This window comes from Vulpes lagopus, chromosome 4 (assembly GCF_018345385.1).
Source record: "Vulpes lagopus strain Blue_001 chromosome 4, ASM1834538v1, whole genome shotgun sequence".
Taxonomy (NCBI): Eukaryota; Metazoa; Chordata; class Mammalia; order Carnivora; family Canidae; genus Vulpes; species Vulpes lagopus.
Genome location: NC_054827.1, coordinates 133335413 through 133362463, shown reverse-complemented (window position 1 = coordinate 133362463; position 27051 = coordinate 133335413). Strand labels below are relative to the sequence as shown.

Sequence of the window (27051 nt, the reverse complement as noted above, 5' to 3'; positions counted from 1 at the left end):
TCAGCACATGTGGCACTAGATATGTGTTAGTTCTTATTACTATTTATATTACTAATTTTCCATGGTTCTGTAATTTAATCACTGTTCTAATTGATCATGAAAGTCACTCATCTTTAAGACCATTTAATTATGAATTGTTTGAAAATTGTGCTGTGAAGGGACACCTGGAAGGTTTAGTCAGTTGAACAGCCAACTTGATTTTGGCTCAGGTCATGATCTTGGGCTCCTGGGATGAAGCCCTGATTCAGAGAAGTCTGCTTAAGATTCTCTCTCTTTCTCTTTGCCCCTTCCCCCAGTTATATGTGCTCTTTCTCAAATAAATGATTGAATGAATGAATGAATGAATGAATGAATAAATAAATAAATAAAGTCTCTAAAAAAGACTTTTTAGAGTCTTCTAAAAAGACTCTAAAAAGACTCTTTTTCTTTCTCATTTATAAAGAAAGAAAATTAAAATTATTTGTAATAATTTTAAAAATTATTTTTAAAAGAAAATTGCTGTGCTGAAAGAAAATTATGAAAATTATGCTGTGCTGAATGCTATACAACGACATCCTCCTTCCCCTCTTGGTCTAACATTCACAGTGGTGTAAAGATCTCAATCCTCAATCAAGATGGTCAAGCGTGGGCAGCCCAGGTGGCTCAGTGGTTTAGTGCCGCCTTCAGCCCAGAGCCTGATTCTGGAGACCCAGGATCAAGTCCCATGTCAGGATCCCTGCATGGAGCCTGCTTCTACCTCTGCCTGTATCTCTCTGTCTCTCTCTCTCTGCCTCTCATGAATAAATAAATAAAATCTTAAAAAAAAAAAAAAAAAAAAAAGATGGTCAAGCATGTGGAAGTGGCCCCTAAGGATTCATTTAGCCTCTGACACCAATAAGGACAATATCTAATGCCAATTTTACTGGTTCTAGGAAAGGGGCCCAGGGAATTACACACAAGTGTTCTCTGCTGTGCTAGGCACTTGGACAACTACATGGCTTTCTGAAAACCCCAAATTTCCTGGCAAGTCCTCCTTGACCTTTCTAGGTGATCTAGAATTTCAGACATACATGGATATTTTCTCCTCAGCATTTGAGCATAGGCAACTATCTATCACTCATTCTATCACTGTTTATTCTTTTTATCAATTATAATCAAGTACAGCAGAAATTTATTTAAAATATAATTTTAGGGTAACTTGGGTGGCTCATTCAGTTAAGCATCTGCTTTTGGCTCAGGTCATGATCTTGGGGTCCTGGGATTGAGCCCTGCATCGGGTTCCCTGCTCAGTGGGGAGTCTGCTTCTCCCTCTCCCTCTGTCCCTCATCCCCACTCGTGCTATCGCTCTCTCTCTCTTTTTCTCTCTCTCTCTCTCTGCTCTCTCTCAAATAAATAAGTAAAATCTTTAAAGAAAATAAAATAAAACATAATTTAAAAATAGTATGTTGTGGTTCATGTCAAATGGTCCCCAACTGCTTCAAAATTTAGGACTGATGGACATACAGAAAGCAGGATGGCTAACATAAAAAAAAAAAGAAAGAAAGAAAAGAAAGCAGGATGGTTTTAGTAAAGTGATCTGAGAGGCTTGGGTTCAGATGCTACCCTTACCAGTGCTCAGCCTCTGTGAACTTCAATTTCTTCTCTAAAATGGAAAAAAATAGCTCTGCAGGGGCTGTGCTATCAACAACGTATGTGAGATGACAGCTAACTAGCTGATCCATAGTGGGCATTCATTCAGCAAGTACTCTGTGACAGGCTCTTCTCAGGCATCTGTATGTACAACGGTCAGCAAAATAGATACAGTTTCTGCCCCCAAGAAGCTGGTAGGCCAGGTACAGTTCTGCAATACATGGGCCTGAGATGTACAATCCGGGGGACCCTCTGTAAGAGAAAAAAAAACAAAATTATGGATGCAAAGTTAGTACAAAAGTGAACATTTATTTGGAATGAGAAAAATATTACAACAGATTACTGTAATCTTAGAGATTCATATTCCTTCTTTTCTGAGGTCTCTTTGGAAATTCATCAGCAATACTTTTCTAGAAATACTTCTAAATGCAACCAGCTTCCAACCCACCTAGAACATTTTATAGGGACCCATGCAAGTGAGTCCTAAGGCTTCCGCTTCCTTCAGTTCCGGGAAATCTGCCTTTGTTGCCAGGTCTAAAACTAGTAGGTTTTATTTTTGTTATTGTAATAACTGTATTATTTGTAATTTCCAGAGTGGTTTCTACATGGACTGTCTTTAACTCTTCATTCCTAAATCCTGAGGAAAGGCTTCATGTCCCTCACCCAGGCCATTTTAGCTTCATTTATACTCTGAGATATGCTCCTTTTGCACGAAAAAATTACTAACAGGATCCCAATTGTTAATGTAATAATAACAGGAAGCTTAAAATAGCATTCCAACCTCTGCAGAGTTGGCATGCAAATGTTCTTCTTGGGCAAGGAAATGAACTTCAGTTAAGCATCAATTTGCTAATATTGATTTCTTAAAGCTCCCTTCTAATATCTGGGGAAACCCACAGATGCTTCACTTAATTAATTATAAGCTTTATTATAGACTTTATTTTCCCCTCTGTGTTGCCAGGTTTAGCCTCTGATTCAAGCATTAGTTGAATTTACTAATATTATCATTGAAATTAGGATTCTATAAGAATATTAAAACCATTTTTGAAGGAACAAATATATTAGAGTTTAGTTTTTACATGATTCCTATGGGGAAACCCTGAAACTATACAAATTGATAACAAGCAAAGATTTGTTAGAATCATTTGAAAATATGATGATTGAAAAGAAAAAAAAGAGGGGGCACCTGGGTGGCTCAGTCAGTTGAGCGATAGCCTTGGGCTCAGGTCATGATCCCAGTGTCCTGGGATGGAGCCCTGTGTGGGCTCTCTGCCCAGGAGGGACCCTCTTCTTCCTCTCCCTCTGTTCTTCCCTCTGTTTGTGCTCTCTCACTCACTCTCTCTCTCTGAAATAAATAAAATCTTTTTTTAAAAGAAAATAAGAAGAAAACTCATTAAAACAAAATTTAATATGATTATTACTGAGCTATTCCAACTATAGAAAATATGAATTTGAGGGATGCCTGCCTGGATGGCTCAGTTGATTAAGCATCTGCCTTTGGCTCAAGTCATGATCCTGGGGTCCTGGAATGAAGCCCAGAGTCCTGGGTTCCCTACTTACGGGGAGCCTGCTTCTCCCTCTCCCTCTGTCCCTCCCCCTGCTCATGCTGGCTTGCTCGTGCACTCTTTCCCGCTCTCATGCACACAAATAAATAAAATCTTAAAAAAACAAAACAAAACCATGAATTTGAGCCATTAAAAATAGGATAGGTAAAAATTTTATTTATGAAAGGTGGGAACTTTTATTAATATTTAAGCTGCCTCCTAAGACAGATGAGGGTAAGATATTGTTTCCAAGAATTTCAAGATTCAAAAAAAATTTTTTTAAATAACAGTCATATATTTTATTTTATTTTTTTAAAGATTTTACTTTTATGTTATCTCTACAGCCAACATGAGGCTCAAGCTCACAATCCCAAGATCAAGAGTCACATACTCCACCAACTAAGCCAACCAGGTACCCCACATATTTTTAATGAAATGATAGTCATATATTTTTTAGCAATGAACAGTAAAAGTTTGCATACCTTAAGCCCTCAATAAATATTTGTGGAATGCAGAATGAAGGACAACAATTTTAATTAACAGAAAACTTGATACTAATATAAAGTGCTAGTAGAAGAAACAAATGAATCAATGAATCAAACTGAAATTATGATTGCTATTATTTTTGGTTTCAGGTGTAGAATTTAGTGATTTATCACTTACATATAACACCCAATGCTCATCATAACAAGTGCCCTCCTTAATCCCCATCACCCATTTAGTCAATCTCCCACCCAACTCCCTCCATCAACCCTCAGTTTGTTTCCCATAGTTAAGAGTCTCTCATGGTTTGCTTCCCTCTCTCTCTTTTCCCTTACCCTCTGTTCATTTGTTTTGTTTCTTAAATTCCACATCTGAGTGAAAATCATATGGTATTTGACTTTCTCTAACATTTTGCCAGCATAATACACTCGAGCTCCATCCAATCAAACTGAAATTAATCCCAATTCAAATAGACAATGACTAAAATTCAATCAGCTGCAAGAAATAAATGAGAACACACATATCTAGCCATGAAACTCAAGAGGTAGGGAGAGCTAGCTGCAGACCACTCTTCCAGGCCACACAGACTTCCCACCATTGTTTTTTCACAGCAAGATAAATTATTTTCAGCTGAGTCTTTTAATGTACTTCAAATTTATATTTGTGTCATCTTCATAGGGTCTTGACATGTTTACCTCTTTCAATTTTCACAATTCTCTAGTGTGTTTCTTTTTAGCTAGAATAACAGGGAGAACTGAGGCAACTAGGAGGGGATGATTTATCCAAGGTGATAAAGCCAGTTAGCAGTAGGTCCAGTACTAGAGCCTGGGTCTCTTACTTTCAAGACCCTTTCTCCTATAGTAGCATGTAGGTAAATAGCAGTTTCCTGTCGTTCTTGCTAACCATATATCCCCAAATAGAGCAACCAATGTTTTGAAGCAGTTGGTGAAAGAACACTCACACCAATGGACAAAATGTGTGAAAAGCAATTTGGAACTATGTAAAACAATTTTGAAAATAGGTAGCCCATGCCTGGGATTAACAGAAAGAAATAATCCAAACAAATTAAAAGTTATATGTCCAAAGTTAGATATTACGACATTATTTATGATGGGGGAAAAAAAGAGAGGAAGGAAGGAAAGAAAAACTAGCTAATTCATATCAAAAGAGACATAACTAAGTAAACTATATTTCATCAAATTGATGAATGGTTATGAAGACTAGGAAGATGGAAAATGCTCAAAGTGATTTTAGCTGGGAAATATATTTGGAAAAATTGGAAGGGAACACAGAAATATGAAAACAGTTTGCTCTGTGGAGTTTTAAAATAAATTTTATAAAATAAATTTTATTTAACGGTTTTTATTTAAGACTTTATGAAATAACTTTAACCATAAACAAGTTTATAGTTCACATGAAGGTATTTCAACCTCAATGTGACTAAAATCATACACAGCTTTCGACAAATGCTTGGGGCTTTCTTAAAAACAGGCGCCTCTGATGTGTGAGGTTTGCTCATCTGTCTTCAACCCCTGTTGTCCACAGGGTCCCACCATGTCTTCCTGACCTCTGACCCCATCTTCACTTTGTTTCTAAAGTCATGCCCACTATCTTATTTGCTTCCTATCATTCATAGAACTTATCTGAGTCTGGTCTTCTAGGGGCATCAAAGAAGCTGCTACGTTAGACTAGAGGAGGGAACAGAACGAGATATTAGGCCCCTGGCTGTTTCTCAATGACATCAGGTCCTGATAGCTGGCTTGGAAAGAAAAAGCTGCTGACTTCCCCTTTAAGCTACTGAATCTACTGAATCTAAAGAACAAAGGTTGAAGCTCCCTTAAATCAATCATTCCAAAGGTAGATGGCCTTGTACAAGATAGAGGGTAACCTTGAAAATCGCACAAGGACTGTTGTGCAAGGTTGCAGAGCCCGGGCCGCACTCCTGCACCCCATTTTAGTTTTCCCAGTAGACCTCCTTCATGAGTGTCAGACCAAAGGACACCCCTAGATATCTCTGTTACATCTAGATTTACGTCCAACTCATACCTTGAAGCAATACTTTTTACCTTGTTACTTGGCAAACAGGATCAAGTTATAACCATAAGCGCCACACAAAGAACCTCCCCCACATTCCCCACATAAGCATGGAGAGGCTGTCTTCAGGCCAGAGCACAGATAACCTTAGATACCTTGATAGCCTATGCAAACAGCAGCAAAGGTGAAAGAGACACTGTGGAATACGAAGGTCACCTTGGGGCATGACAACACATATCTATATATAGGTATATATAGAGATATATATATATATATATATACATATCTCCAGAAAACTTGCTTGGAAGGGAATTGCAAATCTATGTATCTGTTGTCTTCCAAGCTATCCTATTTCTCACTAAAATGCTGACCTAGGGATGCCTGGGTGCATCAGTGGCTGGGCGCCTCCCTTTGGCCCAGGGCGTGATCCTGGAATCCAGGGATGGAGTCCCACCATGAGCCTGCTTCTCCCTCTGCCTGTGTCTCTGCCTCTCTGTCTCTCATGAATAAATAAATAAAATATTTAAAAATAAAATAAAATGCTGACGTAACCAAGATTTTATCAGTGCTTAGGTCATCTTTCATATACTCCCTGAAATAGGTATTAGATCATCTATCTTAAAGAAATTCCCCTCTCCTTTTTTTGTTCCTCTGAGGACTGATTTAATAAATGTATACTGATTCCATCTTTCCCTTTAGTGTCTGACGGCATCGTAGTTGTGAGGCAACTAATTGTGACTTGGAATCTTGTGTGTCCAGTGCTTTACAGTTTACACATCAGAGGGGCACAACAGCCCTGAAGAGACGTACTGATCACTGTGGTGTTTGTGAATGAAATTACAGAGGATAGCAAAGGATTAAAAGAGAGATTGGAAAAAATTTAAAAAAAAAATAAAAAAATAAAAGAGAGATTGGAATAAAGCAAAGAATGATGCCTTTGAATTCTAGTCATGCATGATTGCTTTTGTAGCAAATCAGAAGGAAAAAAAAAAAGGAAGAAAGAAAAGGGAGCAGCTTCCAAGTCTCTCTATTGTTATTTCAGCTCCAGAAAAGCCTAGAAAGAGCACCTAAGACCATTTCAGGTGAAGTCTGTCCCAGACTCCCTCTGTGTTTCCTTCCAGAAACCAGAACTCAGGTTCTGGGTTAGGGAGAAGGCCACAGCCTAAATACTTCTCTAGTAGAAGAACATCCTGGAGAATATTTGGGTGCTGAATGATTCCAGGATCTTCCAGTGAAAATTGAGCAAGGACAAGTGGAATAGTGGTAATACTTCAAAGCATCTACTCCTTCAGAAAATCTTTCAGGGAAGGATTTAAATTAGCTATTGCATAAAGCAAGGAGGCATCTGTTCTGGAATCCTTACCTCTTAGGGTAACCTATCTCTCCCCATCCTAACACAATTTATGGAACATTTTCAGTGTCCACAGAATCTATTAGTTTTTTGTTCTGTTTTTTTTGTTTTGCTTTGTTTTTGTTTTGTTTTTTAAGATTTATTTGAGAGAGAGAGAGCATGGGTGGGGAGAGGCAAAGGGAGAAGGAGACAGGCAGGCTCTTGGAGTGGGAAGCTGGTTGCGGGGCTCCATTCCAGGACCCCAAGATCATGACCTGAGCCAAAATCAAGCTTCAGACGCTCAACTGACTGAGCAACCCAGGATCTATGAGGTTTGAACCATTGTTCAGATATGATTGTTTTTGGCCTACAAAAAGGCATTTCAGATCATTCAACCCAGTACAAAATACAGCTCTAATGAGCAAAAGACAAACTAAGAAACAAAAGGGAAAGCAGATATTGTGAGTTAAAAATAGTAAGGGTTTGTGCACTTGTTTTAGAAACACCTAAACAGAGGAGGAATTGGGACACCTTGGAAGAGATGTCAGGAGGCAAGCAAGTCTGAGGGGAAGAGATACTGTCACACAGATAAAGGACAATTCTAAGGCTGCCCGGGTCACCAAGTGACCCTGAGCATTAACTGGCCTAGAGTCCTTAATTGTAGGCCTTGATATTGGCTCCCCCTGAAATAGCTCATGACTCTTTACCAAACTTTTAATTATTTTTTCATTTAATGACCTATTTTATGCTGTTTTACACATGTTTTCTTCCACATATTCCATCTTATTTTCTCAATAAGATTATTGGCTCCTGAGGGCACATTTCTGTACCATTTATTTCAGCCTCTCAGGGCAGGTCAAGGCAAACCAAGCATTAAGCTAGTGCTCACTGAGTACCTCTTCAATAGACTAGAAACCTATCATGAGGCTCTGTTACAAGAAAACCCAACTGGAAATGTAAATTGTGGGAGGACCAATAGCAACGACATGCATCTTTGAGCAGTACCTCCTACATGCTTCATTGTGTGCCACACATTTAATATATATGTTAGCGTCACATCTAACAACTTTACAAAGGCTATTATTATTATTATTATTAACTTCATTTTACAGCTGAAGATACTAAGAGATTTCAGAAAGTTTAAGTGAATTATCTAAGGCCACATGGTAAGTATCTGAACTTCAAGCCCAAGAGTGCTGAACCCAAAACCCACACTCTTTCCTGCAGGGTATAATCCCTGTCATCCTTTTACAATAGCAGTAAAAATAACTGTTATATATAATATTATATATAATAATAACTGTTATATATATAATAATAATATTGTTATAAAAGAAGAGTTATAAAAATAAAAGTTATATTAACAATATTAGTGTTATAAAAATAATAACAGTAGTAATAACAATGGATTATATAGGGGTTACTCTGTGCCAGGCACTATTCTAAAGTCCTTTACATGTATTAATTCATTCAATCTTCACAAGCCCAGAAGATGGGCTCTATTATTCATTTACAGGGCTTTGAGAGTGCATTATCTAGGACTTCTAAGTTAGGGCTAAAAGGAGATTCTGTAGAACAATGAAAGATCATTGCTCTTTGTTTTTTTAAGGAGAGGAAGAAACTCTGTAATCCACACCTTACCTACACTCAGCACCAAGAGGGCGCATGAAAGGAGCCAGGGAGAGCAAAAGTAAGATGGAGTTTGGACCAGGGCTCTTTGCCTGCTCACTGGCAATCCAATAGGAGAGGCTTTACGTTGGAGGCACAGCAGAAGCAGACAGAGAGCAGACTTTGAGATCATTAGGGTTCCCTGACAGCTCTCTGCTGCATCGTGTGCTTCACTAATTTGTCCATGAAAAGACCTTCTACCAGCCAAGTTACAATCCTTGTGAGTTAGGACCATAAAGATTAATGATATTTTCTTCTTATTAGGCTCATTCGAAAGTTTGGCATAACTACAACACAAATTTCCGCCCATATCAGAAGGGTTTGTTATCAATCACGTTGGGATCCCATTGGATTGAACCAAACAGATCAGAAAACATGATGGATATACTCAAATGTCAACAATCCATGGTTTCAGTGCTCGGGTGGTTTGCCAACCCCATCCATGGGAATGGAGACTATCCAGAAGTGATGAAAAAGAAGTTGCTCTCCACTCTACCCCTTTTCTCTGAAGCAGAGAAGAATGAAGTGAGGGGCACAGCTGACTTCTTTGCCTTTTCCTTTGGACCCAACAATTTCAAGCCCCAGAACACCATGGCTAAAATGGGACAAAATGTGTCACTCAATTTAAGAGAAGTGCTGAATTGGATTAAACTGGAATATGGCAACCCCCGAATCTTGATTGCTGAGAATGGCTGGTTCACAGACAGTCATGTGAAAACAGAAGATACCACAGCCATTTACATGATGAAGAATTTCCTCAACCAGGTTCTTCAAGGTTGGTTTCACATTAGCTCAATTTTTTAAAACTTTGGAATACATATCCTATAGGACACTTAAAGTCATCTTTGAACATATTATTGTTGTTGGGCTTTCCCATTGTGCAATGTTGATAGAATTTCTGTGTTACTCTCATGTCCTTTTTAAATAAAAGTTTGAAAACAAAATAATACTAGACTGTAGATATACACCCTTGTTTGGCAACAAGGTGCTGTATCATTCTTTTTATTTTTATTTTTTAAAGATTTAAAAAATGTATTTATTTATTTGAGATATGGAGGAGCAAGGGGGAAGTGAGAGAGATTCTCAAGCAAATTCTGCGCTGAGCATAGAGACTCATGAAAGGGTTGATCTCCCAAGCCTGAGATCATGACCTGAATCAAGAGTTAGACACTTAACTGACTAAGCCACCCAGTTGCCCTCATGCTCATCATCCTTTTTAAAAGGACACATGCTACAAGAGATATGTTCCAAAGTTTTCCAACAGTAGTACCTTAGTCTAAGATACTGAAAGCTTTTCTTGAAATTGTGCTCCTTAAAAAGAGCACCTGGATGACCAGTTGGTTAAGCATTCCACTCTTGATATGGATTCGGGTTGTGATCTCAGGGTCCTGGCATGGAGCCCTGTGGAGGTCTATGTGCTCAGTGGGGAGCCTGCTTTTCTTGGTCTCCCTTTCCCTCTGCCCCTCCCCCCACTTGATCTACCTCAAATAAGTAAATAAATAAATCTTTATTTTTTTTAATTTTTATTTATTTATGATAGTCACCCAGCGAGAGAGAGAGAGAGAGAGAGAGAGAGAGAGAAAGGCAGAGACATAGGCAGACTCCATGCACCGGGAGCCCGACGTGGGATTCGATCCCGGGTCCCCAGGATCGCGCCCTGGGCCAAAGGCAGGCGCTAAACCGCTGCGCCACCCAGGGATCCCTAAATAAATCTTTAAAGAAAACATAAATTGTGCTCTTTTTATTCTATTACATGACTAAATGGTGAAAAGGTCTAGAGAGTGAGCCATGAATGGCAAAATTGAGTAATTTCTATTGCTCCTGGATATTTCTCTGACCCCTACTAACCCCCTCATTCCTTTTCCGCTACTCAAGTAGTGACATCTACAGGTGGCTGATTGAAATAATGGAGAAGACAAACTCAAATGATGATGGGTCTGTCCCCTACAGAATTGGGCTCCATTTCACCCAAATATAAAGAAATTCTCAGTAGATCTTTCTAAAAGTTTGTAGCCCTCTTCAGAAGTCACAAGCCTAGGAGTGCCTGGCTGGCCCAGTCAGTAGAGCATGCAATTATTTTTTTTTGAAGATTTTATTTATTCCAGAGATAGAGAGAGAGAGTAACTGGAATTAGAGCAGGGGGAGAGGAACCAGCAGACTCTGCACTGAGTGTGGAGCCTGTCACAGGGCTCGATCTCAAGACTCTGAGATCACAACCTGAGCTTAAACCAAGAGTCAAATGCTTAACCAACTAAGCCACCCTGGCGCTCCTGAGTATACAGTTCTCGATCTTAGGGTGTTGAGTCCCAGCCCCACATTCGGGATAGAGTTTACTTAAAAATAAATGAACTGGGATCCCTGGGTGGCGCAGCGGTTTGGCGCCTGCCTTTGGCCCGGGGCACGATCCTGGAGACCCGGGATCGAATCCCACGTCGGGCTCCCGGTGCATGGAGCCTGCTTCTCCCTCTGCCTGTGTCTCTGGCTCTGTCTCTCCTTCTATCTCTCAAGAATAAATAAATAAAATCTTTAAAAAAAATAAATAAATAAATGAACTAATTAACTAATTATAATTTAGAAGTCACAAGCCTAGAGGAAAACACAGGTTCTGCAGGAGTACCTTCAGGGAAGGTCCTCAGGGAGAGCAAGATCTTTTTGCCCCAAACTGTGGGAAGGAGCAGCATGGAACAGCCACGCCCAGCCATGGGCATGTGCACATGGAGGCCTCCAGAGCAAAGGACTCTGCCTAGAGAGCCTTGGCCAAATACCATGCAGTTAGGCAGAAGGGATATCCATTCCCTAGGTGTTACCATTCCATCTCCCCTGAGGGCCCTACAATACCAAAGGGACTAGGACCGGGGCCTACTGGAATGTATTGATCTCACTAGAATCTCTTGGGCTGGATCTCGCACCTTTTAGGAAAAGAACATCAGTGACAAAAACCCAAAAATGCGGAAGTGATGCATTTCTATGAGAGAAATGGAAGCTTTTAGGAAAAGAAAAATAGTTCTTAATTGATTTGGGTATTTGTTGCTTTTATTGCTGTTGTTGATTCTCATATTTCATTTCTACCCAATTCCTAAAAGTTATTGAATCAGGGGTGCCTGGCTGGCTCAGTCGGTAGAGCATGTGATTCTTGGTCTTGGGGTTGTAAGTTCGAGTCCCACATTCTCGGAAAAAAAAATAGATCTTTAAAAAATACGTTATTGAATCAGAGTTTTTAAAGATCCTGAAAGATATTTTCCAATCTTTTCTGTTAACAAACAAGGTCAAGAAATTTGCCCAATAGCACCCTCCCAGGAGCATAGCACTCTCCTACCTCCTGTCCCTCACCAGTCAGTTCTCTTAAAGCACTGTACTATTTCTCCTCATGGACACTCACTTATGGTCATTCCGCAAGCTGATTTTTCAGTCCTTAAAGGGTGGTTTCATAGAAGATAGTTTGTGCACAAATGGGAACTAACCCAAGCTTGCAATGAAAAACTCTTGGTCACGAGCAGACATCTGCCTTGGTCCCAAAGGGTTCTGGGAATTTCTATGCCTTCTGACACAGATTCACACACTAATATTCTCAGGAATGTTTTAAAATTGATCTTTTAACTGTGTCTTTTACTTGTTGTGAGTAGGGGGAGGACCATTCTGGATGAAACTGACTGCCGCTTCTCAAGTATAAACATGAATCTTCTATTTTATATAATGAGCCTGTAATTTAGGAAAAAAGTTGGTTTCACAATATGCTCCTGGCAACATGTCCCCTGGCAGATTGTTAGCGAATCATAAACATGAGCAAGAGTGAACATCTCTGCTTTTCTTCCTCTGTGCAGCAATAAGGTTTGACGAAATACAAGTGTTTGGCTACACTGCTTGGTCTCTCCTGGATGGCTTTGAATGGCAGGATGCTTACTCCACTCGCCGAGGATTATTTTATGTGGATTTTAATAGTAAACAAAAAGAAAGAAAGCCCAAGTCTTCAGCATATTATTATAAACAGATCATACAAGAAAATGGTTTTACTTTCAAAGAGTCCACCCCAGATGTGCAGGGTCAGTTTCCCTGTGACTTCTCATGGGGTGTCACCGAATCTGTCCTTAAGGTAAGTGACTGCTTACAAAGTAACCATAAATTGGTGCAAATAGTACACAGTATTTTATTTCCTTTATTCAGTGACATCTGTCAGACAATAGCAAATATGACTATTTGGAGGTTATAGAGGGGAGTTGGGGTAAGAGGAAGGAAGGTGAGAATCAAGGCTTACGGAGAGCCTTTCATGTGCTAGAATTTATCTTTGGTGATGGAGATGGGAGGCTGCCTTCAAGAAGTATACAGTCTCCAGGGAACTTATAGCTATTTTTGCAAGAGGCATTGGTCAGTAGTATCAAAATTATAAACTTTTTTATAGATTTTGTTTTGCCAAACGCAAATTATTAGTGGCCCTTTATTTAAGTGGTTCCTGTTATTTGATAGATTTGAACAATTTGCCTTATGAGGTCCCTATGTCCTGGTGGGGACTCCCAAGCCTCATTTGTCACCTTCATCACATGACTTACTTAAATGCCACCTTCTCAATAAGGCTTCCCTCCACTCCAAAAAAATCACAATCCTCTCATTCCCCTTTATTCCTCCCCCCCCCCATATATGCTATTCATCAATATCTAACATAATACTATGTACTTTTCACACATTTCTTTTGTTCTCTAGCTGTATTGAGATACAACTGACTACCACATTATGTAAGTTAAACATGTACAACACATTGACTTGATTCAATTATATATTGCAAAATGAATACCACCATAACAAAATTCCCATTTCTTTTTGTGGTGAGAACATTTAAGATATATTCTCTTGGCAACTTTATGTAATACTGCATGATTACTAATAATCACTATGCTGTGCATCAGATCCTCAGAACTTAATTTTATCACTGGATGTTTGTACCCTTTCTCCCCATGTCCCCCACCTCCACAGCCTCTTGTAACTGCTCTACAGATTTTTCTTATGTCATTTTTTCACCCTACTAGAATGCAAGCTTTTTCTGCAGAAGGGTGGAGATGCTTGAGGCTTTGCTCCCTGCTGTGTGCCTTACTAGGGCAGCATCAGGTACATGGACCACTGAGCACCGGCCATGTACCATGCAAAGTGAATTTGTTAAGGCCAACTTTTAGAGCCAGATGAGACCTTAGAGACCTCCTCTTCCAAATCCTTCATTTCACAGATAAGGAAAGTGAGATCTATCATTTCATAAATGAGTCCAAGGTAACGTAAGTAGTAGTAGGACTGTAACAGGCATCCCCAAGCCCCCACATTTACAGTGCTCTTTTCAAAATAATAGCAACTATTTTTTAAAGATTTATTTATTCATGAGAGACACAGAGAGAGAGAGAGAGAGAGAGAGACAGAGAGAGAGAGAGAGAGAGAGAGACACAGACACAGGCAGGGGGAGAAGCAGGCTCCATTCCATGCAGGGAGCAGGACATGGGACTCCATCCCAGATCTCCAGGACCACACCCTGGGCTGAAGGCGGCGCCACTGAGCCACCCGGGCTGCCTGCAGCTATTTTTTTAAGTCCTTATTATGTGCCAAGCATATAACTTTGTATATATGCATATTCTCTCTCCTAAATCTTAAAACCCTCATTTTACAAGCAAGGAAACTGAGGCTTGGGGAGGTTACCTAATTTGTTCAGGGTACCCAGATCTGTCTGCTTCCTGACACCATGCTATAAGACCTTACAATACCACACTATGGCCTATATTCTAGAAGCATATGGAAAGCCAGCAAGATCTACAAGGGATGAGACCAGACAAAAGGGCTCAAACCATGAATGAACAAAGTTCACATATTATGAATCTCAGTCCCTGTTGATACTTAAACATGATTTGGTAAAGGCTCAGAGATAATATAGGGGGGAAAGATAGAGTAACCTAAATACAGAACTGACTCATCTTCAACTTGTGTCTCCTGTAGAGCCAGCTACTTACTCGGTTGCTATCTCTTCCACATGGCAAAGGCAGGCCATCTTTCCCCTACTACTTCAAATGGGTTTATACTTTCTATAATTCCACACCCAACAAAGAAAGATCCCAGGAGAGATAAGAGTTCCTGCCTGTATATGACCCAACCTGCAAGTTTCTGCTTCATCTAAAGACCCACTTGTGCCCCAGTGATTGACACTGTGAATGTCTATCCTACCTGGGGACCCTACCCCTACTCCTAGGAGGAAGAGTGAATCACTTGGGTCAGAGGAAAGCAATTCTATGATCAACTAGTTCTGAGTCTCATGCTTACACCTGAAGCCCAGGGAGGCATCAGCTGCCCTTGAACTTGGACTAAGAGTGAGGATGTATTGTTTGCCAAGAAAAATGAGAGTGCTTTTTGAAAACAAAGTCAGAAAAAAAAAAGAAAAGAAAGAAAACACAGTCAGAGGATGTATGAGTAGATGCCAAAAAACTAGATGTCCTCTATAGGAAGACTGACAAGATGAAAGTAACACTTAAAAAATATTAGTATATCTACCTATAAACATCCCTATCTTATTTTCCTCCAGCCTCTCAGTATTCTTTTCCCCTCTCACCTTTTGTCTTGAGAAATTTCAACCTAGTGCAATAAACACTCATATTCCCTTCATCTAGATTGACTAATTGTTAGCATGTTGCCACAATTGCTTTATCTCTCTTTTATAAACCAGTGAAAAGGGATCCCTGGGTGGCGCAGCGGTTTGGCGCCTGCCTTTGGCCCAGGGCGCGATCCTGGAGACCCGGGATTGAATCCCACGTTGGGCTTCCGGTGCATGGAGCCTGCTTCTCCCTCTGCCTGTCTCTCTCTCTCTCTGTGTGGCTATCATAAATTAAAAAAAAAACATTTATAAACCAGTGAAAAGTTGCAGACATTATTACACTTCACCCCAAAATATTTCTATTCAAACGTGTCTCCTAAAAATAAGAACATTCTCCTATATCATTATAGTATTATCAAACCCATAATATTTAATATTGATTCATATCATCTAACATACATTCCATATTCAAATTATCCTAAATGTTCCCAAAATGTCCTTATAAAGATTTTTAGAGGGATCCCTGAGTAGCGCAGCTGTTTAGCGCCTGCTTTTGGCCCAGGGCGCGATCCTGGAGACCCGGGATCAAATCCCACGTCGGGCTCCCGGTGCATGGAGCCTGCTTCTCCCTCTGCCTGTGTCTCTGCCTCTCTCTCTCTCTCTCTCTCTCTCTCTCTCTCTGTGTGTGTGACTATCATAAATAAATAAAAATTTAAAAAAATAAAGATTTTTAGATCAAGAATACAAACAAGGATGACACATTGGTTGTCATTTATCTTCAGCCTCCTTTAATTCAGAATAATTCCCCCAAGTTCATGTTATTATCACTTTTGAAGAGCCCAGAACATTTGATTGGAGAATGTCTTATGTTCTCCATTTCTTTGTTTCTTTATTGTAAAGATAAATAAACTTCTGTAACGATAAACTTCTGTAAATATACTACATAGATGAGGTTGTATTTCCCAATATATTGCATCAGGAAGCACGTGTCATTGCTTCATTATGGAAGATGTTATTGTGTTGAAGTAGTAGTTACCATATTTCTTGATTAAGGCAGCATTTGCCAGATCTCTTAATTGAAAGGTAACTTTTCCATTTGCAATTAAGAAGTAATCTAAAAAAAAAAAGAAATAATCAGCTGGTTACACTTAGAGACCATATACATATCCTGCTTCCCAACAACATATCACTAATGGTCTTTTTTTTTTCTTAAGATTTTATTTATTTATTCATGAGAGACACAGAGAGAGAGGCAAAGACACAGGCAGAGGGAGAAGCAGGCTCTCTGAAAGGAGCCTGATGCGGGACTCAACCCCAGGACTCCAGGATCACAACCTGAGCCAAAGGCAGATGCTCAACCACTGAGCCATCCAGGCACCCTACTAATGGCCTTAATATTGATTCATAAACTTTACCTGAATGATTACTTTGTAGATTGCAAAATGATGCATTTCTAATTGTTATTCCTTCTACGTATATTAGGTAATTCTTTTAATTTCAATGCATTATATATAATTCATTGCTGTAATTGTTTCATTAGTCCTTTTGATGCTCAAATTATCTCAAAGGTGGCCAGTGGGACTCCTTCAAACTGCTCCTGTGTGACATTTCCTTTTCAGTTTTTAAGTGCATCCTTATTTTTCTGGCATAAGATGTACCAGCATCACCTCATTCTTTTCCTGCCCCAGATAGGAAAAAGCCATTTCTCCAAGGAGTCCAGGATCCTCTTAGTGGGAAACAGAATTTTAGAACTAAGCTCTTGGGAGCTAGGGTTGAGATCATAGTTCACCATTTCCAACCAGATGTCTAAGCAGATTAATCACACCCACTTCTCAACCGAATGCTTTTTGGAGGTTTTTAAAAGATTTGCATTTGGCTTGCCTTACCTCATAGCAAGATTGCTCTTTGAACATCCTTTCAACATTAAGATGCTCTGAGGTTTCAAAACACTGGGATTGTCAATCTAAGCTAGAAGGATTTTACTCAATTATATGCAGATTTAACTTCATGCTCACATGATCAATGTTCTCTTAGTTTAATGTTCTAGATAACTAGCTGGCAGATGGTAAGTGGGCAGTGATATGGTTTTGTAATTAGACTATGAAGGATGACACACGAGAAAACAATTAGAGGGAAAATATTTACCCAAGGTTAATTACCATTTTTCCAGGTGTATTTTTTTTTAATTTTTATTTATTTATGATAGTCACAGAGAGACAGAGAGAGAGGCAGAGACACAGGCAGAGGGAGAAGCAGGCTCCATGCACCGGGAGCCTGACGTGGGATTCGATCCTGGGTCTCCAGGATCGCGCCCTGGGTCAAAGGCAGGCGCCAAACCGCTGCGCCACCCAGGGATCCCTCCAGGTGTATTTAAATTCAGCCATCGGAAGGAAAAGTACTTTAAAACAAGTACAGAACTTTTATTTTTTCTTATTAATTTTGAAGTTGGAAATGTTTCTCTTAAGCCCTTTTCTGTTTTAATGTAGACTCAAGGGCCTAACAGGAAATTATTGCAACCGTGGAAAACTAAACCCAAGTCATGACTACCTTATGTTTATAGATTGCTTTAGAGTTGACAGAGTGCTTTCCCAGAGTCATTGACTCCTCACAACACACCTGTGCGGTGCGTGAGATTGCTCTGTCACTATACAGAGTTGCCAAGTCCGAGTTTCAAGGGGGCAGAATAAGGACAGGAGTCCAGGATTATCTTCTTACTGGGAGGCAGGGTATGACACACCATCAGATCCAAAGTCAATTTGGGAGTTTCTTGGGGATATTTTATGGGTTTTTTTCCAGTCATAATCCCAGTACCTTGCATAAAGAGGGTGTTTGGTATTTTCCTATTGGATGAACACATGCCGTGTTCTCACAGGCACCTGGGTGGGGACAACATAATGATGCATATGCGGTCTCCCTTGGACTTTTCAAATATAAGGTGTTAGAGAGTTGCGTTAGGTACAAGGTAAGGGGTTGTTCCCTACGCCATCCCACTGGCCTCTTTTAAGAACTCTGGCTGGGTCAACTAGCCACCTCTAACTCCAAGCTCTGATCTCAGTGAAATCCTTTGCAGCTGGAATTTCAACTTTGCTGTCCATTTATGGGAGGGTTTGGAAGGTCAACCTTCCTTCTAACTAAGGGTATCAAGCCAAATTTCCAGATGCATTTGAACAGAATCATGTGAGACCCCACTACATCACTTCAGTTTTTAGGACAAACGAACTAGAAAACCGTTTCTCAGTGTTTTCTGAAAAACAACTTGCCTTGGAAGCCAAGCCGTGGGTGTGGTCCCTTCCCTGTCTTCTGGTCTCCCTGAGAGACTGCAAGAGCTAGATGGGAGGATAATCCAGCAGGCCTCTTGCATGACATCACCAGCGCTGCAAGAACATGCAGGTGGTTAAGGCTCCATGCTTCATTCATTTTCTCCATTGTCAGTAAGCAGCACAGTAAGACCGGGGCTCTTCTTCCTCTTCGACGGTGCGTGCCAACGGCCCGTGACAGGCCCTTAGCCGGGTGTGCTTTACCTGAATGTGCTTGTTTTTCACAGCCCAAAGTCGTGGCTTCCTCCCCACAGTTCAGCGACCCTCACCTGTATGTGTGGAATGTGACAGGCAACAGACTGCTGCACCGAGTGGAAGGGGTGAGGCTGAAGACACGGCCGGCTCAATGCACAGATTTTGTCAGCATCAAGAGACAGCTTGAGATGTTGGCGAGGATGAACGTCACTCACTACAGGTTTGCTCTGGACTGGCCCTCCATCCTTCCCACTGGCAACCTGTCCACGGTTAACCGACAAGCCCTGAGGTACTACAGGTGCGTGGTCAGCGAGGCGCTGAAGCTCAGCATCTCCCCGATGGTCACGCTGTACTACCCGACCCACGCGCACCTGGGCCTCCCCGCGCCCCTGCTGCACAGCGGGGGCTGGCTGAACGCGTCCACCGCCCGCGCCTTCCAGGACTACGCCGGGCTGTGCTTCCAGGAGCTGGGGGACCTGGTGAAGCTCTGGATCACCATCAACGAGCCCAACCGGCTGAGCGACGTCTACAGCCACACCAGCAGCGACACCTACCGGGCGGCGCACAACCTGCTGATCGCCCACGCCCTGGTGTGGCGCCTGTACGACCGGCGGTACCGGCCGGCGCAGCGCGGGGCCGTGTCGCTGTCCTTGCACTCGGACTGGGCGGAACCCGCCAACCCCTTCGCCGACTCGCACTGGCAGGCGGCCGAGCGCTTCCTGCAGTTCGAGATCGCCTGGTTCGCCGAGCCGCTCTTCAAGACCGGGGACTACCCGCCGGCCATGAGGGAGTACATCGCCTCCAAGAACAGGCAGGGGCTCTCGCGCTCCTCCCTGCCCCGCTTCACCGACGAGGAGAGGAGGCTGGTCAAGGGCGCCGCCGACTTCTACGCGCTCAACCACTTCACCACCAGGTTCGTGATGCACGCGCGCCGCAACGGCAGCCGCTACGACGCGGACCGCGACGTCCAGTTCCTGCAGGACATCACCTGCCTGAGCTCCCCCAGCCGCCTGGCCGTCCTGCCCTGGGGGGAGCGCAAGGTGCTCAGGTGGATCCGGAAGAACTACGGAGACGTGGACGTGTACATCACGGCCAGCGGCATCGACGACCAGTCTCTGGAAAACGATGAGCTCAGAAAATACTACTTGGAGAGATACATCCAGGAGGCTCTGAAAGGTGAGGTCCGGGCCCACCCGGATACTGGGAAAGGACATTACCGGCTGAGGTGAACGAAGGAAGGACGAGGGGAGGAGGTGCCTTAGTGACAGGGCAGCTCCTGAGCCGGAATTTGGCGCGTATAGGCAAGTATTTTCTTTTTTTAAGATCAAGAAAATGCAAATTACCTGAACTCTCACTCCCCCCAAACAAGCACTGGTAGTATTTTGGATTATTTACTCCCAGTACGCATGCTGGACATTTTTAGTACAAGTGGAAGTTTTTGTATCCAATTTTTTTCTAAATATCACATTATACGTGTTCCACGTTTCTGACGTTTCTAAAATTGCCTTAATATTATTTTAATGGTTGCTTAAAAGCCCATCATATGAACATATCTTCTTTTTTTTTTTTTTTAAGGGCATCTACATATGCCACGAAGCTTTCCTTTTTTTTTTTTTTTTTAAAGATTTTATTTATTTACTCATGAGAGAGGCAGAGGGAAAAGCAGGCTCCATGCAGGGACCCCGACGTGGGACTCGATCCCTGGTCTCCAGCATCACACCCCGGGGGGAAGGCAGGCGCTAAACCACTGAGCCACCCGGGCTGCCCATGAACTTATCTTTTAGGCATTTAAGCATTCCTTTGTTTGTTTGGGTTGTTTTTTTTTTTTTTTTAAACTAAAAAGCAAGTACCTTTGGATATAAATCTTTGTCTTCATTTCTAATTATCTTCCTAACAGGACTGCTCACTATGGAATTATTGGGTCAAATGTTATAAACAGCAGTTCCCATCCCCCTTCCCAAGCAAGCTATAATTTTTGAATACTTTTTAAAAATTCCTTAATTTTATCTATTTTGATAGAAGCAAACATCAGTGTTTGAGAGACATCTCACTCTTCCCAGTATTGGGTACCATTTTTAATTTTTTTTAAAGTTCATAATAGGTTTGTTGAAGCAGCAAAAAGATCCCAGAAATACACTTATTTACTGAGCACCTAACATAGGCAGAAACTGTTCTGGGCACTATGTCACCACTGAACAAAATAAAGATTGCTGTCCTCATGAAGCCTATATTTTTGTGGGAGGAGTCAACCAATAAGATATATAACATGTCAGAGGCAAAAAGCTCTATGGAGAAAAAACAGCAGGGAAGAGGGTGACAGGAAGTGGGGTCCGGGAGTAGTTACTATTCTAAGGCGTGGTTGGGGAAGTCTTCCAAGATCTGGAGGAGCAAGGCAGAAAACTATCCAGTTATCCGTGACGTGTTCCCAGTGAGAACAGCAAATGCAAAAACCCTAATGTGGGACCATACCTGGCTGTTTGAGGTTCAGGAAGGAGGTCAACCTGGTTGAAATGAGCAACAGGGGAAAGTAATCAAAGATGAGGTCAAGGAAGTACAAGAACTGTGGCTCTTACTCTGAGATAGGCAGGCCATGGAAGGGGACATGATCTAACAGTTTAAAAGAATCACTCTCGCTACTCTTTTTGAATACATTATAAAGGAGCAAGAACAGAATCAGGGACGGTTGGGGTAGTGTAAGTAAGAAATAATTGGGGATTGGATTAGGTTATTAAAAGTGGAGATAGTTATGAACGCCTGGGTGGCTCAGCAGTTGATCATCTGTCTTTAGCTCAGGGCGTGATCCTGGAGTCCCAGGATTGATTCCCGCATCAGGCTCCCTGCATGGAGCCTGCTTCTCCCTCTGCCTCTGCCTCTCATGAATAAATAAAAATCATAAAAAAAAAAAAAAGTCGAGATGGTTAAGAAGTGGCTAGGCTCTCGATTTATTTTGAAGGTAAAGTCAACAGAATTGGATGGAGGGTGTGAAGAAGAGGGAAGAATGAATGTTTTGGTTTGAGCAACTAAAGAGTGAGTGGGTCAGAGACTGGTAGAACAAATTTTTGGAGTTGTTTGGTGTTGCACAGGTTAAATCTGAGATGTCTATCAGACATCCAATTACAGATGTCAAATAGGCTATTTGGAGTTTCAGGTTCAGAGGGAGGTCTGAGGCTGAGATACAAATTTGGGAGTTAAGAGCAAGAATGGTGTTTGGAAACAATAAGGCTGGATGATATCACAAGGGAGCAAGCAAAGAGGCCTGAGCCCTGGGACACTTCAATATTCAGAGGTCAGAGAGATGAGAAACCAGTAAGAGTTAATAGGAGCCAGTGCTGTAAAGATAACTAGAGGAGGGTATGCAATCTAGTTGGGGGGGGGGGGGGGCTTTTGTTTTTGGCTAGAGATATCAGAAGTTAAAGCATGTTCATATGGAAATGACCCGGTAGTAAGGGGAAATACATGGAAGAAGGGGAGAACAGTTGGAGATGTCCTTGAGTAAACAAGAGACAGTAAACTTAGTGTATAGGTGAAAGAGCCTCTTCCAGGAACATGGACAGGTCATCCACAGTAACATAAGTATGACAGTAGGTGGACAGATGTGATTGTGGGAAATTGAAGAATTCTCCTGAGTACCTCAGGTTTTAAGTAAAATAGGTAGGAAGATCATCCCTTCAAAGCAAGATGACAGAAGGTGCTGTATGTTTAAGGAGGGAAAGGTGTGTCATCAGGCAAGTAAATGACTAGGGGAAAACCAATAAGATGGTTTTGGGCAGTACCAAGAGCACATCTGAGGTCTGGAATCAGGCCAAATAGACAAGATTTTTTTCTGCTTGTAACCAAATGAACACAATGACAGTAAGTCCTTTAGCACTTTGGTGGCTCCAATTCTTAAATTTGTTTTTGTGCCCTCCCCACACCATCCCAGTGTTTTTGTATTATTTATGGATCAAAGTTTTACTTCAAGGGGATCCCTTGGTGGCTCAGTGGTTTGGCACCTCCCTTTGGCCCACGGTGTGGTCCTGGAGTCCTGGGATCGAGTCCCGCATCAGGCTCCCTGCGTGGAGCCTGCTTCTCCCTCTGCCTGTATCTCTGCCTCTCTCTCTGTATCTCTCATGAGTAAGTAAATAAAATCTTCTTAAAAAAAATAAAGTTTTACTTCAAAAATTTTAAAACTCAATTACACATATTTTCACCTTTTTTTACCAATCATAAAAGAATATCAAAAATCCTTTAGTGACTACTGCTACTTTATTTTTTTCTTTTAATTTTTTATTTATGATAGTCACAGAGAGAGAGAGAGAGGCAGAGACACGGCAGAGGGAGAAGCAGGCTCCATGCACCGGGAGCCCAACGTGGGATTCGATCCCTGGTCTCCAGGATCACGCCCTGGGCTAAAGGCAGGCGCCAAACCGCTGCGCCACCCAGGGATCCCTACTGCTACTTTAATAAGCTTAGCTTATTTCAATAGAAACTAAATTCTTACTCAGATATTTTATAGCCCATTTGTGATTAATGTTCAATTCTGATATTTTTCAGCACACCTAATTGATAAAGTCAAAATCAAAGGCTATTATGCATTCAAACTGACTGAAGAAAAATCTAAACCCAGATTTGGATTCTTCACGTCTGAATTCAAAGCTAAATCCTCAGTTCAGCTTTACAACAAACTGATCAGCAACAGTGGCTTCCCTTCTGAGAACAGGAGTCCTAGATGCAGTGAGACTCAAAGAAACACAGAGTGCATGGTCTGCTTATTTCTTGTGCAAAAGAAACCACTGATTTTCTTTAGTTGTTGCTTCTTCTCTACCCTGGTTCTACTTTTATCGATTACCATTCTTCATAAGAGAAAGAGAAGAAAAATTTGGAAAGCAAAGAACTTACAACATATACCATTAAAGTGAGGCCACAGAAAGTTCTTAGTGAAACTGATCCTATTTCTGTCTGCATGATAGAAAGTCTAAAAATTCACTCCAGTCCCAAATACTGGTAACATAGAAGACAATTTGAAACACTAGTGCTAACCAAGGTGATGACAATCGAGGTCTCTGCTGTGTGGTCCAAATGAATTTTCCATTAGGTATTGACATCACTGAATACAGTTTTTAGATCTGAAGACAAAGGCTTTACCCAGAGAGTAAGCTAGGAGGATTATCTGATACAATGCTTCATTAAGTTTAATAAGCTGTTATCCATCATTCTTCTCTGGCTTCCTTCTAGAAATACCAATAGCTACTTATAGCAACTTACTTAGAAAAAAGTGCAACTTTTGCTAGACTCCACAGCAGAAATCTAAAACTCTTAACACTGGATATTCAGTGATTATTCTATCACTTCTAACAAGGTGCTTTTCCCCTTTAGAAGATATACAATAGGGTAAATAGTGCTCCTTTATCATCCATTCCAGCACTTTTTTTTTTCCAGCATAGACTCTTAAACACATTGATCCTAGTTTTTCTCAATAGAAATAAAAATCACTTAGAAAACATGGAATTTTGTGAGGTCTCTCCTTGCATTAGATCTGTTGTTGTTTTTATTTTTTTTAAAAAAGACTTAATTTCCATAACCCATCTCATGGGAAGATCACAGGACTAAGATTAAAGAGAGTTAGACCCATCAACTGCCTGAGGAGACAGACAGCACTCAACCTCACAGTTCAGCAAATTCCTTGGGACAAACTGACAGCAATCTTCCGCACTTGGATTGTTGAGGCAGCACACAAGATCTTAACATACTTAGGAAAGTTAAATATTCTAAAAAGATGTAAAGTTTTATTTTTATTATCAAGTCTTCAAAGGACCATATTATTCTGTAAGACTTGCTCTCTCCTGAGTTCCACTGTTCTGACACTATGTGTATATGGGGACACTCAAACTGCACCTTGACATTGCAACTTTGGATACAATTCAGAATGTAAATGTTTTAAGGACTTAAAACTTTCTTCACTGCACCTTTTGAAGCTGGGATTAAGTAAATATGAACTGGGAGTTTGACTTTTTTGAACTCTGTGCTTGATTTATTCAGTGTATTCTTAATTTTAAGGAAAACCTGAATGTAAACCCATTCATACCCTTTCTTTAGGTTAGTAAACATTTAACCACCCATTTCACCTAGTAGCTAATCACTGTCCACATGCTCCAGGAATTTACTTTGAGTCAAAAGAAAGCGTTCTTGTCCAAAAAAACCTTGATAGGAAACTACCCTAAATTGAATAAATTGTGCTTTCCACAAATGACTATGTCAGAAGTCAAATTTTGCAGGTAATGGAGATTCTGATAATAGGAAGTTTCAAACATGCCATAATGAGGTAATACAATTGGTCAGGTAAATACAAAAGTGATGGGAAATCAATTTTACTTTTTGGCTGGCCAAATTCAAACAGTAATTGTGTTTTATTATCCTCGTCGCCCCCACTGTATCCATTCTCCCAGCTTTGGCGGTTTTTATATTACGCTTTTTATGTTTCCGAATAATATTTGGTATTTCCTCTTTGAAAACTTATATCGCGAGCCTAAAGCTATCCGCAGTTACAACTGATTGTTTTAATGTTAACTATGGAGAAAGACTGTCATTTAAAAGAATCACTTGGCTGGGTTGGTTGGTTGTTTTTCCCTTAGTGCCACGTGGATTCATTGACCCGAGTTCCAGTGAATATCCTTATAGGAGTTATCAGTTGAACAACTTATTACCAACTTTTCAACCTCTCTAACATCCAACATCTTGAAAAAGTAATGAATATTCAGTCATAGGAATAAAAGTTTAGAATTAAGGTTTTGCTTTTCTGGTGTCTAAATACTTTGTGTTCTGATTAAAAAGTATCTTGTATTGTTTATCATTTAAATCTTTAGTACTTTGTCTTTCTTTACATTCAGAGCTGAAGTTAAAATGTGTCCTTTTTTCAAATGTTACCTTGCCATAAACTCCCCCAAATTGTCAAGTCCCAAACTAATGCTTACAGTCCTAGACCACCAGGGAATTACAAGTTTTTAAACCATCACCATACAAGAATCTTTAAGTAAATATTTAATCTAAATCATGATCAATTATACTGAATACTCAGGTTTATCCCAAACTGATTTTAAGATTTTTTAAAAGGGTTATTATTTTTTTTAAATGTTATTTATTTATGATAGTCACAGAGAGAGACAGATAGAGGCAGAGACATAGGCAGAGGGAGAAGCAGGCTCCATGCACCGGGAGCCCGACGTGGGATTCGATCCCGGGTCTCCAGGATCGCACCCTGGGCCAAAGGCAGGCGCTAAACCGCTGCGCCACCCAGGGACCCCGATTTTAAGATTTTATTCACGAAGACAGACATAGGCATAGGGAGAAGCAGGCTTCTCAGAGAGAGCCCAATACGGGACTTGATCACTGGACCCCAGGATCACGCCCTGAGCCAAAGGCAGACACAACAGCAGAGTCACCCAGGCATCCCTATCCCAAACTGATTTAAAAACCAAGTCATTTGAAATGGACAGCTTTTTGACAGGGTAAGACCTTTAGAATTTAAGCCTGGGACTTGGGGGAGAGGGGTGGGGGTGGTGGAAAGCCTCTTAAAAATCAGGTGTTCTATTTTGGTGTGGTATTAATTTGCAGTCAATGGAACAACCCCATCTTTAACAAGTCTGGTACATATGGAAAATATAACTCTAGTGTTTAAAGATCCTCTGTAAAATGAGGTGGTCAGTACATTGACTAATTTCTTAATCTAACTTATTCCAAATACACTGCTTTATGCTGATATTTATATTCACTAACATTATCTGGTCAATTTTAAGAACCATATAAGATGTGAATGGGTCTGGTGTATAATTGGATTCTGCCCAACATTGCCTCTGCCCATCTTCCCAAGCTGTGTGCATCCTGAATAACTTTCTTTGGAGTATATAAAATATGGATATCTAAACCTCAAAGTTGGGAAATGTAACACACAAGTGATTATCCATTGTAGACATATTGGACGATTCTTCCCAGGAGAAATTGGATTTTCCCTTACCACATCCAATTTCAACTTTTTAAAATTTATTCATTTGACACAGTAAGCACAAATGGGGTAGGGGGAACACCAGGGAGAGGGAGCAGACTCCCCGCTGAGCAAGGAACCTGATGCGGGAGCTCAATCCCAGATCCTAGGGTCCTGGGATCATGACCTAAGCTTAAGGCAGAGAAGATGCTTAACCAAATGAAACATCCAGGCACCCCCTACCACATCCAACTTAAGTGAAAAAAAAACACTGCTGCTACAACCAGCCTCCAATTATTATGCTGTGAAGTCTCACCCATCATGTTAATCCATCTCTGTGAGAAATTACTTATTCCAACTGC

The 27051-nt window shown here is 40.9% G+C and overlaps 1 protein-coding gene across 2 annotated transcripts in view; it reads left to right on the top strand.

Annotated features, from left to right (window-relative positions):
- KLB (klotho beta) overlaps positions 1 to 25567 on the top strand; it is a 37489-nt gene extending 11922 nt beyond the window's left edge. Inside the window, exons 2-5 of one of the 2 annotated variants that reach the window (XR_005987418.1) lie at positions 8932 to 9442; positions 12489 to 12757; positions 18765 to 20033; positions 23266 to 23396. Coding sequence is in view for 1 of the 2 variants with exons in the window: in XM_041753109.1 (XP_041609043.1) it covers positions 8932 to 9442; positions 12489 to 12757; positions 18765 to 19908; positions 23266 to 23630 (2289 nt within the window). In the remaining variant the exon portion in view is untranslated. Of the gene's footprint in view, positions 1 to 8931; positions 9443 to 12488; positions 12758 to 18764; positions 20034 to 23265 lie in introns of both variants that reach the window. The other variant, XM_041753109.1, reaches the window with a different exon arrangement.
- The last annotated feature ends 1484 nt before the right edge of the window (positions 25568 to 27051 follow it).